This window comes from Aquarana catesbeiana, linkage group LG13, assembly GCF_042186555.1.
Source record: "Aquarana catesbeiana isolate 2022-GZ linkage group LG13, ASM4218655v1, whole genome shotgun sequence".
Taxonomy (NCBI): Eukaryota; Metazoa; Chordata; class Amphibia; order Anura; family Ranidae; genus Aquarana; species Aquarana catesbeiana.
Genome location: NC_133336.1, coordinates 44352423 through 44367942, shown reverse-complemented (window position 1 = coordinate 44367942; position 15520 = coordinate 44352423). Strand labels below are relative to the sequence as shown.

The 15520-nt window shown below is 47.2% G+C and overlaps 1 protein-coding gene across 1 annotated transcript in view; it reads right to left on the bottom strand.

Moving 5' to 3' along the window:
- HHIPL1 (HHIP like 1) overlaps window positions 1–13060 on the bottom strand; it is a 55924-nt gene extending 42864 nt beyond the window's left edge. Inside the window, exons 1-4 of the mRNA XM_073609898.1 lie at window positions 12678–13060; window positions 5215–5861; window positions 3111–3254; window positions 593–921 (exon numbers count right to left, since the gene is read on the bottom strand). Of these exons, the coding sequence (XP_073465999.1) occupies window positions 593–921; window positions 3111–3254; window positions 5215–5861; window positions 12678–13040 (1483 nt within the window). The 5' untranslated portion in view covers window positions 13041–13060. The remainder of the gene's footprint in view (window positions 1–592; window positions 922–3110; window positions 3255–5214; window positions 5862–12677) is intronic.
- Window positions 13061–15520: the final 2460 nt, after the last annotated feature.

The following is a 15520-nucleotide window of genomic DNA, read 5'->3' as shown; positions in this document are numbered from 1 at the left end:
TTTTTTATAAAAACATGTAGAAGAATACATATTGGCCTAAAATGATGAAGAAATTGTATTTATTTTTTTTAAATTTGGGATATTTATTATAGCAAAAAGTAAAAAATATATTTTTTTTCAAAATTGTCAGGTTTTTTTTTTTAGTTTATAGCGAAAAAAATAAAAACCGCAGAGGTGATCAAATATCACCAAAAGAAAGCTCTATTTGTGGAAAAAAAAGAACGTCAATTTTGTTTGGGTACAACGTTGCACGACTGCGCAATTGTCAGTTAAAGCGACGCAGTGCCAAATCCTCCTGGGGCTAAAGTGGTTAATTGAGACAAGCACACAATATAGACCAGGGATATGTAATTAGCGAACTTCCAGCTGTTGCAAAACTACAAGTCCCATCATGCCTCTGCCTCTGGGTGCCATGCTTGTGGCTGTCAGAGTCTTGCTATGCCTCATGGGATTTGTAGTTCTGCAACAGCTGGAGGTCCGCTAATTGCATATCCCTGCTATAGATTAGTATGTTTTGTTCATATTTCATGTCCGAGGTTTACAACCATTTTAACTGTTGAACTGGCAGTATCACATGATAAGGTGTCATTACCTAGTGATGAATTAGTACAAAGCTTTTTATCATAGCAGCTGAATCCTTCCCTGGCCCTCCAGCCATAATTCCTTCCTTTCTCTACAATGTCGACTTCTTCAAATTTATTCTGTCCCACGTCTCCACAGAAGAGGCGTCCTTTCCCCTCCTTTGTCTGGTGGTCTCCCCGGTCAAAAGAGCAGCGCCACATGTTCCTCACCCCATAAGCGTAGACTTCAGGTCTGGCAGACGCATCGTTGACAAATGGGTTGTCGGGTGGGATGCGGTAAAGGGGGCCGTGGTTGTTGTGATTGACATCGATGCGTAGAACTTTGCCCAACAACGCGGACCTGAAAAAGAGGAAAAAATGTAAAAAAAAAAAAAAAAATGACACAAAAATCTCATTTAACATGGTAATTTAATTTGAAAAGACATTTTTGTTTCTGCACTACACCAGTCAACTCAACTTTCCTACCACCTGAACGGCGACTTTCAGTTCCCCAAAATTTTAGTTAAAGTATAACGAAAAGGAAAACCTTTTTTTGTTTTGTTTTTGATGGAGTGGAGAGGAGAGGGGTTGTGGCATCAAAGTCAATAAGAAAGGCATATTTATGGCATATTTATGGTGGTTGAGGGTGAATTGGGCTTTCAACAGCTCCTGAGGGTTACAGAAACTGCTTTGAACTATTCTGGACACCCCCAAAAATAGCCCCTTATTATTTTGGGGTCTCTTTTCATATAAATAAAGAAACAATAGACAGAAAAAAAAGTTAAAAAAAAAAAATAACAACAACGACAGTACCTAGAAAAGGAAAAAATACAGAGAACACCCAGGGGTCTATTTATAAATTTCTTGGAGGAAATGTTAGAATTATTCGTGGAAAAGCTGCTTGAAATGCCCTAGTATTTTCTGTAACTGATTAATTCCTATACCGTCAGTGCCATCTAGTGGCTAAAATGCAGTTAGTGGCTAAAATGCAGTTTAAGAAATACCTCATTTTGGTCACTAGATGGAGCTCACAACATAGACATGAATCTATTAGAAAAAATATGGGTCCATTTTGTCCAGGTTGCACAAATGCTTCTGAAATTTGTGTAATGGACTTTTAATAAATAAAATATTCCCTTAACAAAACATTGTAAACTATAATAAATACAGCCAATGAAAATTTCACCAAGGCAGCTCAGTGAGCAAGAGTTTCTTAAAAAAACCTTGCTGACAGTAAAATTGAAACTGTTGCAGCAAAATCGTTTATGGCAAGATTGCTCCACTCAACCCTACTTTACACCATAACGGGCTGCGGACCGCACAGGAGCGCTGTGCGTCCCTGTTCCCTGTTTCAGGGACGAATCAGGGCCGATTCTATGCCTGAATTCGGCCCTGAAACGGAGCCAAAGACGCACAGCGTTTTTGTGCAGTGCACTCCGCAGCCGCCCTGGAGATATGTGAACCGGCTCCATAGGGAGCCAGTCACATTCTCCTGCTATGCGAATTAGATGCGGGGAAACGCACATCTAATTCGCATAGGTGTGAACCCGGGCTAAAAGTTTTTACTGCATACCTCCCAATTTTCTGAGATGGGATCGAGGGACACCTATCAGCAAAAGTATGCAGGCATAGGACACACCCCTTGCCACACCCCCTTAAAAGAGAATTGTACAAAAAAAAACAAGATGGGTTAAACCCACAAGTGCTTTTTTTTACCACTACTATTCCTTTATATCGGCTTTTGGAATTTACAAATGCAGCAATTTAGAAATCAGATCAAAGGTTTAGCGCTGGAAAACTTTTTTTTGATAAATACAAAGTGCTTTTTATATACAACTATATAGATCAGACCAAAATGAGGGACAAATGAGGAGGAATGAGGGACAGAGGGACATTGTTCCAAATCAGGGACAGTCCCTCGGAATCAGGGTCAGTTGGGAGCTATGTTACTGTGTAAAAATTCCTAAGAAAGAAAATTCTCTAAAGTCCCAATACAACCATCTCCTTCTGTGCTATGTAGTATAGTCAATCATTAGGTAGCCCTGGGGTCCCTGGTTCGAATCCTGGCCAGGACACTGTCTGCATGGAGTTTGCACGTTATCTTTGTGCTTATGTGGGTTTCATCTTACACCTGGAGGACATGCAGGTGGGTTTATTGGCTTCTGTCTAAATTGTCCCCAGTATGTATATGTGAGACAGGAATGTTGTATTGTAAGCTCATTGGGCAGCAGAGACTGATGTGAATGTACGGTATGTAAAGCGCTGTGTACATAAATTGGTGCTATATAAATACCTGTAATAAATAAGTAAAAATTTAATACTGACGTGTCAGGTTTGCTACATTGATTGACAAGCTCTGCACTTACATCATCCTCCCCTAGCACACCCTAATATCAAAAATATGTTCAACAGTCCATAGCAAAAAGGCATTTGTAATATCTTCAAAACAGAGCAAGAATTCTGAATTAATAACCCCTCCAGGATAAATAGCTGAGATATAATAAATATACAAAGTACAAGTTTCCTTAGGGCATCAGTGAATGTTCTTACTTGTTCTGTGCATTCCCAAACTTCCCAAATGGATCTCCAGCCATCCCTCCATCCCCAATAAATATGTAGAGATAGCCATCATCTCCGAATAAAATCTCTCCGCCATTGTGATTGGACGCTGGCTCTTCCACCTCCAGGATTATCCTAAAATAATATACATTATATAATGTACAGTACAATGTATAACAAAGTATAAAACATATACGGCTGGAACCAAAAATAACATAGATCACAGCTAAAAATGTTTGAGTCAATAAAAAGTAGATGTAAACCCAATCAATCAAATCCCATATAAACTGTTAAAGTAAAAGTCACTTTTAAACTGCACCTTTCATAAAAAAAAAAAAAAAATCCCTGGTGGTCCTACATTAAGGTCCTTGTTCAGGTCCTTCCTGTTTATGGGGTGACAACACTCTGTACCTGTCTCCAAACTCTGCTCCTGTGTTGTCACACGCGCCTCCGATGGAGGGCCCAAACATCTATTTTTAACACACTTTACATAGGCATGGTCCTCTGTTGTCACCATCAGCCAAACCCAATCTGGAGCCATTACTGGAGTGTATGAAGATTTTTTTTTATTTCTTTTTAATTTCAGCTAGCACCTTTTAATATGGTAGTAAGATGCAAGCTGGGGTGAAAGGGGATTATTTATTTTTTCTTTGAATTACTTTATTTCTGTTTATTTACAGCTAGCACATTTTAATCTGCTGGTAAGGCGCACACTGGGGTGAAAGGATTTTTTCTTTCCAATTTTTCATTTCTTTTTACTTTCAAATAGCACTTTTTTCTGGTGGTAAGGTGTATGCAGGGGTAAAACGGAATTATTTATTATTTTTTTCTTAACATTTTTTAATTCTTTATAATTTCAGCTATAACATTTTTTTTATATTCTGGTGTTACACAAAAAGACTTCTAACTAAAAAAGAAATCTAATATATCTGCTTAATCAAAACGAAAGTTTGATAAATAAAATGGCTGTTCCACTTTCACTCTCGTGGTGCTAAAGTGCATGCTGAGGTGAAAGGGAATAATTTTTTTCTTTATATTTTTGATTTTGTTTTACTTTCAGCTGGCACCTTTTAATAGGATGGTAAGGTGCATGCAGCGATGAAAGGGCATTATTTTTTTCTTTGAATTATTTTTTTTTTACTTTTTAATCTGGTGGTAAGCCACACACGGGTGAAAAGGGGAACTATTATTTTTTTTTCAATTTCTCATTTCTTTTTAATTTCAGCTTAATTGCACCTGTTAATATGGTAGTAAGGTGCAAGCTGGGGTGAAAGGGCATTATTTATTTTTTCTCTGAATTTCTTTATTTCCCTTTATTTACAGCTAGCACATATCTGGTGGTAAGGCGCACTTTGGGGTGAAAGGAATTTTTCTTTCCAATTTTTCATTTCTTTTGAGTTTCAATTTTTTTTTCTGGTAGTAATGTGCATGCTATGGTAAAAGGGAATTATTTATTTATTTTTTTTATTAACATTTTTGAATTCTTTATAATTTCAGCTATAACATTTTTTTATTCTGGTGTTACACAAAAAGACTTCTAATTAAAAAACAAAAATCTAATATATCTGCTTAATCAAAACTAAATGTTTGATAAATTAAATGGCTGTTCCTGTTATAAAGGGAATCATTTTTTTCATTTTTTCTTTATATTTTTTTTTTTTTTTTTTTTTACTTTCAGCTGGCTCCTTTTAATAGGATGGTAAGGTGCATGCAGGGGTAAAAGGGCATTATTTTTTTCTTTGAATTATTTTTTTTTTACTTTCAGCTAGAACTTTTTAATCTGATGGTAAGCCACACATGGGTGAAAGAGGGAATTTTTTTTTTTTTCAATTTCTCATTTCTTTTTACTTTCAGCTAGCACTTAATCTGGTCGTAGGGGGCTGCCTAATAAGTGATCCGTTTCAAGCTACTCATCCAGAATTTTTTTTCCTGGCAGTCTCTTCCAAAAACCTTCCTCCTAATTTGGCAGCAAAGTCCATGTTTCTGTTCCAGAGCGGAGGTTACAGACAGGTGGGCGTTCTGCCCAGAGCACCAACACTCGTTAATAATTTAAAGAGCCGCCGGGCAGCCACGTGATAAACATGTGGAAAATTACCTTTCGGAACTGTGGTCAATCATGTTCATGTCATGAGAGGAAATTCTGAATTCACTGATTCGTATGATTTCATCAAAGCCAACCTCTACCGAGTAGTAAACATAGACTTTTCCACTGTGCTTGAAATTTGGATGGAAGGCGATTCCTAGAAACCCTCGCTCGTCGCCTTCCCAGGGAGAGGTGAGGACAGATTTGGAGATGTTTAAAAATGGAGTTTCCAGCCTGGAACGGTCGGGGAGATAGGTCCACACCAGGCCCACCTGTTCTGCCACAAAGAACCGGTGTGTGCCGTCGTTGGCGTGCACCATGGCCACAGGGTTTCGGAGGCCGTTGGCCACTTCTTCCAGACACAGCTGCAGACAGCCCTCTGAGTCGGCCGTCACCAAACCCAAATCTTTGGTCAGTTTCGTGTTCACCAGCAAACGGGGGAAGCAGTAGTCAACGTCGTCCAGGGACAAGTGACGGCAGAACTTCGCCATGTTCCCTTCCAAGGACAGCAGCTCTTTGTCAGGTGTCATGTATCTGAAGAGGGACCGGCACTTCTTCCAGACGTCAGCGCAATAGTCATCGCAAAGCCCCGCGATGGTCCGTACAGGGGTGCTGGAATCTTCAGCATCATACAAATGGGCTGCATAGGGAGAACACTCCTGAGGAGTCAAGAGAATAAACACAATTGTAAAAAACAATGCTTGATATTAACCACCTAACCTCCAGAAGGTACCCCCTTCATGACCAGGGCATTTTTTGCTATTCGGCACTGTGCTACTTTAACTTTATACTGCGGCAGGTTGGCTCCCCTGCGCGAAACCACGTAGCTGTACGTTGGCTCGCGGGGTCCGGACAGCAGGTGCGCGGGCGCGCCCGCTGCACAGCGGGGGTGCTGATGCTCGTGGCCGACAGTTGAGATGGCCACCGGCCATGAGTGATCGTGACCACTAGAGACAGAACAGGGACGAGTTTGTGTAAACACACACTTCCCTGTTCTGTTCTGACAGGAGTGACAGATCGTGTGTTCCTAATAGCCAGGAACGACAATCCGTCACTTCCTCTAGTTAGTCCCCCCTTCAGTTAGAATCACCTCCCAGGCGACACAGTTAACCCCTTTACCGCCCCCTAGTGTTAACCCCTTCACTGCCGGTGACATTTATACAGTAATCAGTGGCTATTTTTAGCTCTGTCTCAAAAGTGTCCGAGCTGTCTGCCGCAGTCCCCCTAAAAATTGCTGATCACCGCCATTACTAGTAAAGAAAAAATGTAAGAATAAAAATGCCAAAAAAAATCCCCTATTTTGTAGACGCTATAGCTTTTACGCAAACCAATCAATGTACGCTTATCGCAATTTTTTTTTTTACCAAAAATATGTAGAAGAATACATATTGGCCTAAACTGATGAAGAAATTTTACAGTTTTACATTTTTACAGTAATCAATGCATTTTTAATCGCACTGATCACTGTATTAATACCAATGGTTCCAAAAATGTGTTGAAATTGTCCGATGTGTCCGCCATAATGTCGCAGTCACAATAAAAATCGCAGATCGCCGCCATTACTAGTAAAAAAAAATAATAATAATAAAAATGTTATAAACATATCCCCATATAATATGTGTTCGGGTTTAAAGGGATGAGGTGGCAACCCTAAACTACGGTCTCTGTCGGATATTGAACAGTATGATGCCCATCTTGGTACACCCTGCACTCAGCCTCAGTAAGCCAGCAGTCACAAGGCGGCAGCGGACATCTTGTTACACCCACTCTATATAGTTCACTAACTATACAGGGTGGGTGTATCAAGATGTCTGGTGCTGCCTTCTAACTGCTGGCTTACTGAGGTCGAGTACAGGGTGTACCAAGATGGGCGTCGCAGAACTGGCATAATCGAGAAAGTTTGAACTTTGAAGTTTGACTGTTATTGATTGTCTCCCTCATCATTTCATTGCCACTGCCTGCCCATCAGTTGCACCTATCATTGCCCAAAAGTCCCACCTATCAGTGCCCATAAATGCCACCTATCAGAGCCAGCATATCAGTGCCCATCAGTCAGTGCCAGCCATCAGTGCCATCATATCAGTGCCAGCATCAGCACCAGCCATCAGTGCCATCCATTAGTGCTGCAAATTAGTGCTCATCAGTCAGTGCCACCTATTAGTGTTGCAAATTAGTGCCCATCAGTCAGTGCCACCTATCAGTGCCCATCAGTGCTACTGTCACATGACATTAAAAAAAGATATCGGTACGAGTACTTGAAAAAAAGTATTGGTACTTGTACTCGGTCTTAAAAAAGTGGTATCGGTGCAACCCTAATAGAAAGCACTAGGGGGGAGGAGAGGGAGAGGAAACTAGGGGTGGAGAGCTGCTATTTGAGCAGAAAACGCTCATAAAACGTTCAAGTCAGGCTTTTCTATTGAAGTCTATGGGGCTAAAAACTCTTTTTGAGCTTCAGGCGTTTTGCTTCAGGTGGCAGAACAGGACAATTGAAATGAATGGGATTTGGCTTGTTGAGCGTTTTCGAGCTAACGGGCCTAACATTTTACATGTCACTTTGGGGTTCTATGCAGGTAAGCAAGGGTTGCATGATGGGGGCACACTTGTCCCCAGAAAAGTAATATAGGGGAATCATCCAATGGGGACACGAGCTCTGGTGACCACGAGGGATCCCCTTACTTTGCAGGGATTTCCTCTCACCTCCTGTTTTAGCTATGGGACAGGAAGTGATGGGAAATCTCCCCTATGGGACACAGATTGCAAAAATAAAACTGACAGGGGTTACAACCCTCCCTCACTGTATCTAAAATATTTAAAAAGTTTGCCTTTAGTTATACTTTAAAGTGGTTGTAAAGGTGAATTTTTTTTTAATTAAAATATTAAACATGTCATACTTACCTGCTATTGCACAGAGAAGCCTCCTTCTTTCTCTTCTGTGTGTGCCCCCACAGCAAGCCACTTGCTATTGGGGCAGACGTGCACGCACGTTCCCAAGCCGAACTGTGTGAGTCCATAGACACACACAGCCCAACTTTGCCCTGCTCCCTCCTCACATATTTGACTGACAGCAGCCAATGGTTCCCTCTGCCTCAGCAAAGCCTGTGAGAGCGGCGAGAGAGGAGAGACCAGATGCAGCTGGGCACAGGGCTGGATCAATACGGGACTCAGGCTGCGTAGCAAGTGCCAAAATATTTTTTTTACAGGGAATTAGGGTTAAAAAACATTTTACCTTTGGAACCACTTTAGGACTTGTTCCAGTTCTGTAAAGAACCGGCTTCTTTAGGCACAGCTGAAAGCTGAAATAGATGAGTGTGTGAAAAGCAGACTAGAGCTCCATCTAATGGTGGACTAAAAAACTGCATAAAACCAGTATCCAATATTTCATAATTACCTGACTAAAGAAATAGACATTCTTTAATACTATGTTTTTTTTTCTATACTCCCAGTCCAACTGGGAGGGGGATTCCACTGTGCCAGGTGAGAGAGGGAGCAAGCAACTGTGAGGACAGAGAGGAAGGCTCACTAGCAGAGTCTTTATGAGGTATAGAAAGCTATTGGTTTATTCCAAATCTGGAAAATCTATTTAGGGTGAAGATGTAATTTCATGAGCTTTACACATAGCATGCTGTTGGAAGCATAGCAGCGAATTGGATCTCAGGCGTTTAGTACTGTACAGTCATAACTGGGAGAAATCTTCTGATTGGTGGCCATAGGTCACTACTGTTGGGGCCCATTTAAAGGCCACTGTCACTTTTACCTGAATAGGAAAGGTGACAGTGACTCTTTAAAGCCAAACTCTGGGCAGATACTATAAAAACCCAACAATGCAGCCTACCTGTGTCCATCAATGCCGCTTCACCTGTGCCCAACAATGCAGCCTACCTGTGTCCATCAATGCTGCTTCACCTGTGCCCAACAATGCAGCCTACCTGTATCCAACAATGTAGCCTACCTGTGCCCAACAATGCAGGCTACCTGTGTCCATCAATGCAGCCTACCTGTGTCCATCAATGCAGCCTACCTGTGTCCATCAATGCAGGCTACCTGTGCCCATCAATGCAGGCTACCTGTGCCCATCAATGCAGGCTACCTGTGCCCATCAATGCAGCCTACCTGTGTCCATCAATGCAGCCTACCTGTGTCCATCAATGCAGCCTACCTGTGTCCATCAATGCAGGCTACCTGTGCCCATCAATGCAGCCTACCTATGCCCATCAATGCAGCCTACCTGTGTCCATCAATGCAGCCTACCTGTGTCCATCAATGCAGACTACCTGTTCCCATCAATGCAGCCTACCTGTGTCCATCAATGCAGCCTACCTGTGCCCATCAATGCAGACTCACCTGTGCCCAACAATGCAGACTTACCTGTGCCCAACAATGCAGCCTACCTGTGTCCATCAATGCAGCCTACCTGTGTCCATCAATGCAGCCTACCTGTGTCCATCAATGCAGCCTACCTGTGCCCATCAATGCAGACTTACCTGTGCCCAACAATGCAGCCTACCTGTGTCCATCAATGCAGCCTACCTGTGTCCATCAATACAGCCTACCTGTGCCCAACAATGCAGCCTACCTGTGTCCATCAATGCAGCCTACCTGTGCCCATCAATGCAGCCTACCTGTGCCCTTCAATGCAGCCTACCTGTGCCCATCAATGCAGCCTACCTGTGTCCATCAATGCAGCCTACCTGTGTCCATCAATGCAGCCTACCTGTGTCCATCAATGCAGGCTACCTGTGCCCATCAATGCAGCCTACTTGTGTCCATCAATGCAGCCTACCTGTGTCCATCAATGCAGGCTACCTGTGCCCATCAATGCAGCCTACCTGTGTCCATCAATGCAGCCTACCTGTGCCCATCAATGCAGACTCACCTGTGCCCAACAATGCAGACTTACCTGTGCCCAACAATGCAGCCTACCTGTGTCCATCAATGCAGCCTACCTGTGTCCATCAATGCAGCCTACCTGTGTCCATCAATGCAGCCTACCTGTGCCCATCAATGCAGCCTACCTGTGCCCTTCAATGCAGCCTACCTGTGCCCATCAATGCAGCCTACCTGTGTCCATCAATGCAGCCTACCTGTGCAGGGGAAGAGAGGAGAAGAAAATGATTGCCGGCTGGAACATCAGAGCGCCAATAAACATTACTGTAACAGCATTCATTTGAATAGCCAAGAGTTCCCACCACTCGCCGAAACCTACAGCCCCGCCTCCGTGCCCGGGGACTTTGATACACGTCACACATCCCAGCATTGGATGGGTGATCTGTCTATCAAAGTACCCGGGCCAGGAGGCGGGGCTGTGTATAGCAACAAGTGCAGGGAACACTCAGCAATTAAAATTCGAGCTTTTACAGCAATGTTGCCCGGCGCTCTTATGATCCGGCCGCCTTCTCTCCTCTCTTCCCCACGGCGATCGCTGGGAGAACGGCTCCCATTCAACCCCACCTGCCGGCGGTGCTCGCCCCTCGCTTCGAGGCAGCCCACGCTCGCCAGCCCTCATATGACAGTAGAAAATGAGATGTCCACATCAATCTGTTGCTGCTCTTCCACTGTCCAATCACAGGCCAGGGGCAGGGACCTAATTACCTAACAGCAGTAGAGAAAAGTCAAGTCACTAAGCTGGCTGTACAAATCAGGATAAAATGGACTTTATGCAAATGCTTTGGCAGGAAGACAGTTCTCGTGTATATATATATTTTAGCTGTTCAGAAACCTGCACGGGCTGACCCGCCTGTCTTTGGACTTGTGAATCACTTATCTGAAACAAGCATGTAGCCAGTGAAGGCAGAGGAAAGTCACACCTCCTTCATACTTGTTTAAAATCACCGACTCAAAATATTGAAGCTTTTGGATTTGTATAACAAGCAGGCCGGTGGAATGGACAGGGCATGTCTTCTTCACTACAGGTTCTCTTTATCAGCTGTGGAAGAGTCTATGACCCGGCTGACCCATAGACTTTCATTGTGAGATGGAGAAGTAAAGCACAACCATTGTGTAGCAATGCGGGAAGGAGAGACTTTGTATTCAAAGAGTAAATTTGTATCAAAATATTGACACTTTAGTGATAAGATTCATCACTGATCTCTTCCTAAGGTGACCTGAGGATAATCTCGGCCATATGACATGCGAGTCTCCTGGAGGCTCATTGTGATGTAATACCTTGTATATTTCACCAGAACTGTCAGTCAGGGGAATCCAGCAAGACACGCAGGTATGTTCAAATACTTTGATTTCCACAATGTTACACTCTGCGAGCTCGGACCACACACCGGGGTATAATTATCAATATGTACAGCCCCCCTCATCTGACACAGTGTAATGTACAGCCCCCCCCCCCAGCACAGTGTAATGCACAGCCCCCTCATTTGGCACAGTGTAATGTACAGCCCCCCCTCACCTGGCACAGTGTAATGCACAGCCCCCCTCATCTGGCACAGTGTAATGTACAGCCCCCCCAGCACAGTGTAATGCACAGCCCCCCTCATCTGGCACAGTGTAATGTACAGCCCCCCCTCACCTGGCACAGTGTAATGTACAGCCCCCCAGCACAGTGTAATGTACAGCCCCCCCCCAGCACAGTGTAATGAACAGCCCCCAGCACAGTGTAATGCACAGCCTCCCACCTGGCACAGTGTAATGCACAGTCCCCCTCATCTGGCACAGTGTAATGTACAGCCCACCCCACCACCAAGCTCAGTGTAAAGTTCAGACCCCCCTCACCTGGCACAGTGTAATGTACACCCCCCCCCCCAGCACAGTGTAAGGTACAGCCCCCCCAGCACAGTGTAATGTACAGCCCCCCTCATCTGGCACAGTGTAATGTACAGCCCCCCCCACACACAGTGTAAGGTACAGCCCCCCCAGCACAGTGTAATGTACAGCCCCCCCAGCACAGTGTAAAGTACAGCCCCCCCAGCACAGTGTAATGTACAGCCCCCCAGCACAGTGTAATGTACACCCCCCCCCAGCACAGTGTAATGTACAGCCCCCCAGCACAGTGTAATGTACAGCCCCCCCCCCCAGCACAATGTAATGTACAGCCCCCCCCCAGCACAGTGTAAAGTACAGACCCCAGCACAGTGTAATGTACAGCCCCCCCAGCACAGTGTAATGTACAGCCCCCCCCAGCATAGTGTAATGTACAGCCCCCCAGCACAGTGTAATATACAGGCCCCCCCCCAGCACAGTGTAATGTACAGCCCCCCCCCCCCCCAGCACAGTGTAATATACAGCCCCCCCCCCCCCAGCACAGTGTAATGCACACGCCCCTCATCTGGCACAGTGTAATGTACAGCCCACCCCACCAAGCTCAGTGTAGTGTTCAGACCCCCCTCACCTGGCACAGTGTAATGTACAACCCCCCCCCCCCCCCCCCAAGCACAGTGCAATGTACAGTCCCCCACCTGGCACAGTGTAAAGCACAGCCCCCCCCCCCCCCACCAAGCTGAGCGTAATGTTCAGACCCCCCTCACCTGGCACAGGATGTCCTGTACATGCGCCGCACACAGCTCGTACCCGGCCGTATCCACATTGCCCATCACCCGGTAGAAGGTGTCCAGGATCGCCCGGTCTTGGGCTGAGTCGCAGCAGCCGAACTCCCGGTACTGAACACAGAAGGTCAGATCCTGGGGGGGGCGGAACGGCGGCTTGAAGTCCAGACATTGCGGGTGAGAGAGGAGCCGGGGCGGCCGGGAGAGGAGCAGAGAGACCGGGAGAAGGAGCCAGAGAGCCGGGGAGCCCATCCTGACCGATCCCGACTGAAAGCACCGCCCGGACTTTACCCCCTCCGCACATCTCCGCTTATGTAATAAGACCGGCCCCTGGGCTGAGCTCATCTCTGCACCGCCGGTGTACTCCCGACACACTGCACCCCCCCAACAGTGTACCTCCCAACAGTGTACCCCACCTACTGCACCCCCCAACAGTGTACCCCCCAACAGTGTACCCCACCTACTGCACCTCCCAACAGTGTACCCCACCTACTGCACCCCCCAACAGTGTACCCCCCAACAGTGTACCCCACCTACTGCACCCCCCAACAGTGTACCCCACCTACTGCACCCCCAACAGTGTACCCCCAAACAGTGTACCCCACCTACTGCACCCCCCAACAGTGTACCCTACCTACTGCACCCCCTAACACTGTACCCTACCTACTGCAACCCCCAACACTGCACCCCCCAACAGTGTACCCCACCTACTGCACCCCCCAACAATGTACCCCACCTACTGCAACCCCCAACACTGCACCCCCCAACAGTGTACCCCACCTACTGCACCCCCAACAGTGTACCCCCAAACAGTGTACCCCACCTACTGCACCCCCCAACAGTGTACCCCACCTACTGCACCCCCAACAGTGTACCCCCAAACAGTGTACCCCACCTACTGCACCCCCCAATACTGCACCCCCCAACAGTGTACCCCACCTACTGCACCCCCCAACAGTGTACCCCACCTACTGCACCCCCCAACAGTGTACCCCACCTCCTGCACCCCCAACAGTGTACCCCCAAACAGTGTACCCCACCTACTGCACCCCCCAACAGTGTACCCCACCTCCTGCACCCCCCCAACAGTGTACCCCACCTACTGCACCCCCCAATACTGCACCCCCCAACAGTGTACCCCACCTACTGCACCCCCCAACAGTGTACCCCACCTACTGCACCCCCAACACTGCACCCCCCAACAGTGTACCCCACCTACTGCACCCCCCAACAGTGTACCCCACCTACTGCACCCCCAACATTGCACCCCCAGCAGTGTACCCCACCTACTGCACCCCCAACAGTGTACCCCACCTACTGCACCCCCCAACACTGCACCCTCAACAATTTACCCCACTTACTGCACCCCCAACAGTGTACCCCACCTACTGCACCCCCCAACACTGCACCCCCAACAGTGTACCCCACCTACTGCACCCCCAACAGTGTACCCCACCTACTGCACCCCCAACACTGCACCCCCAACAGTGTACCCCACCTACTGCACCCCCAACAGTGTACCCCACCTACTGCACCCCCAACACTGTACCCCCAACAGTGTACCCCACCTACTGCACCCCCAACAGTGTACCCCACCTAATGCACCCCCCACAGTGCTCCACCAACAGTGTACCCCACCTACTGCACCCCCAACACTGCACCCACCTACTGCACCCCCAAACAGTGCAACACCGACAAAGTGCACCCCACCTACTCCACCCGATACTGCACCACGGACATTGCACCCCCACCTACTTCACTCTGACATTGCACCCCCAACAGTGCACCACTGACATGCACCCCTCTTACTGCAGGCCACCTACTGCACCCCCACCTACTGCACGCCACCCACTGCACCCTTGACACTGCACCCCATCTACTGCACCCCCAACACTGAACCCCACCTACTGCACTCCCAACACTGCACCCCTGACACCCCCCCAACAGTGTACCACCAACACTGCACCCCTCCTACTGCACACCACCATCTACACCCCCAACACTGCATCCCCAACACTGCACCCTCAACGCCGCGCCCCGACACTGCACCCCACCTACTGCAACCCCAGCACTGCACCCCACCTACTGCACCCCAACTCTGCACCTCACCTACTGCACCCCAACACTGCAACCCACCTACTGCACCCTGACACTACACCTCTAACACTGCACCCCACCGACTGCACCCCAAGCACTGTACCTTCAACTACTGCACCCCAACACTGTATCCCAACACTACACCCCACCTACTGCACCCCAACACAGCACCACACCTACTGTACCCTCATTGCAGCCTTATTGTGCCCATCATTGAAGCCTTACTGTGCCCTCATTGCAGCCTTACCGTGCCCATCATTGCAGCCTCACCATGCCCATCATTGCAGCCTCACCATGCACATCATTGCCGCTTTACTTTGCCTATAATTGCCGCCTTACTGTGCCCTCATTGCAGCCTCACCGTGCCCTTCATTGCAGCCTCACCGTGCCCATCATTGCCGCCTTATTGTACCCATCATTATCGCCTTACTGTGCCCTCATTGCAGCCTCACCATGCCCTCATTGCAGCCTCACTGTGCCCATCTCATTGCTGCCTTACTGTGCCCTCATTGCAGCCGTACTGTTCCCCTTATTGCAGCCTCACTGTGCCCTCATTACAGCCTCACTGTGCCCTCATTGCAGCCTCACCGTGCCCATCATTGCCGCCTTACTGTGCCCATCATTGCCGCCTTACTTTGCCCTCATTGCAGCCTCATCATGCCCTCATTGCAGCCTTACTGTGCCCTCATTGCAGCCTTACTGTGCCACGGCATAGATCCAAAGCGGCC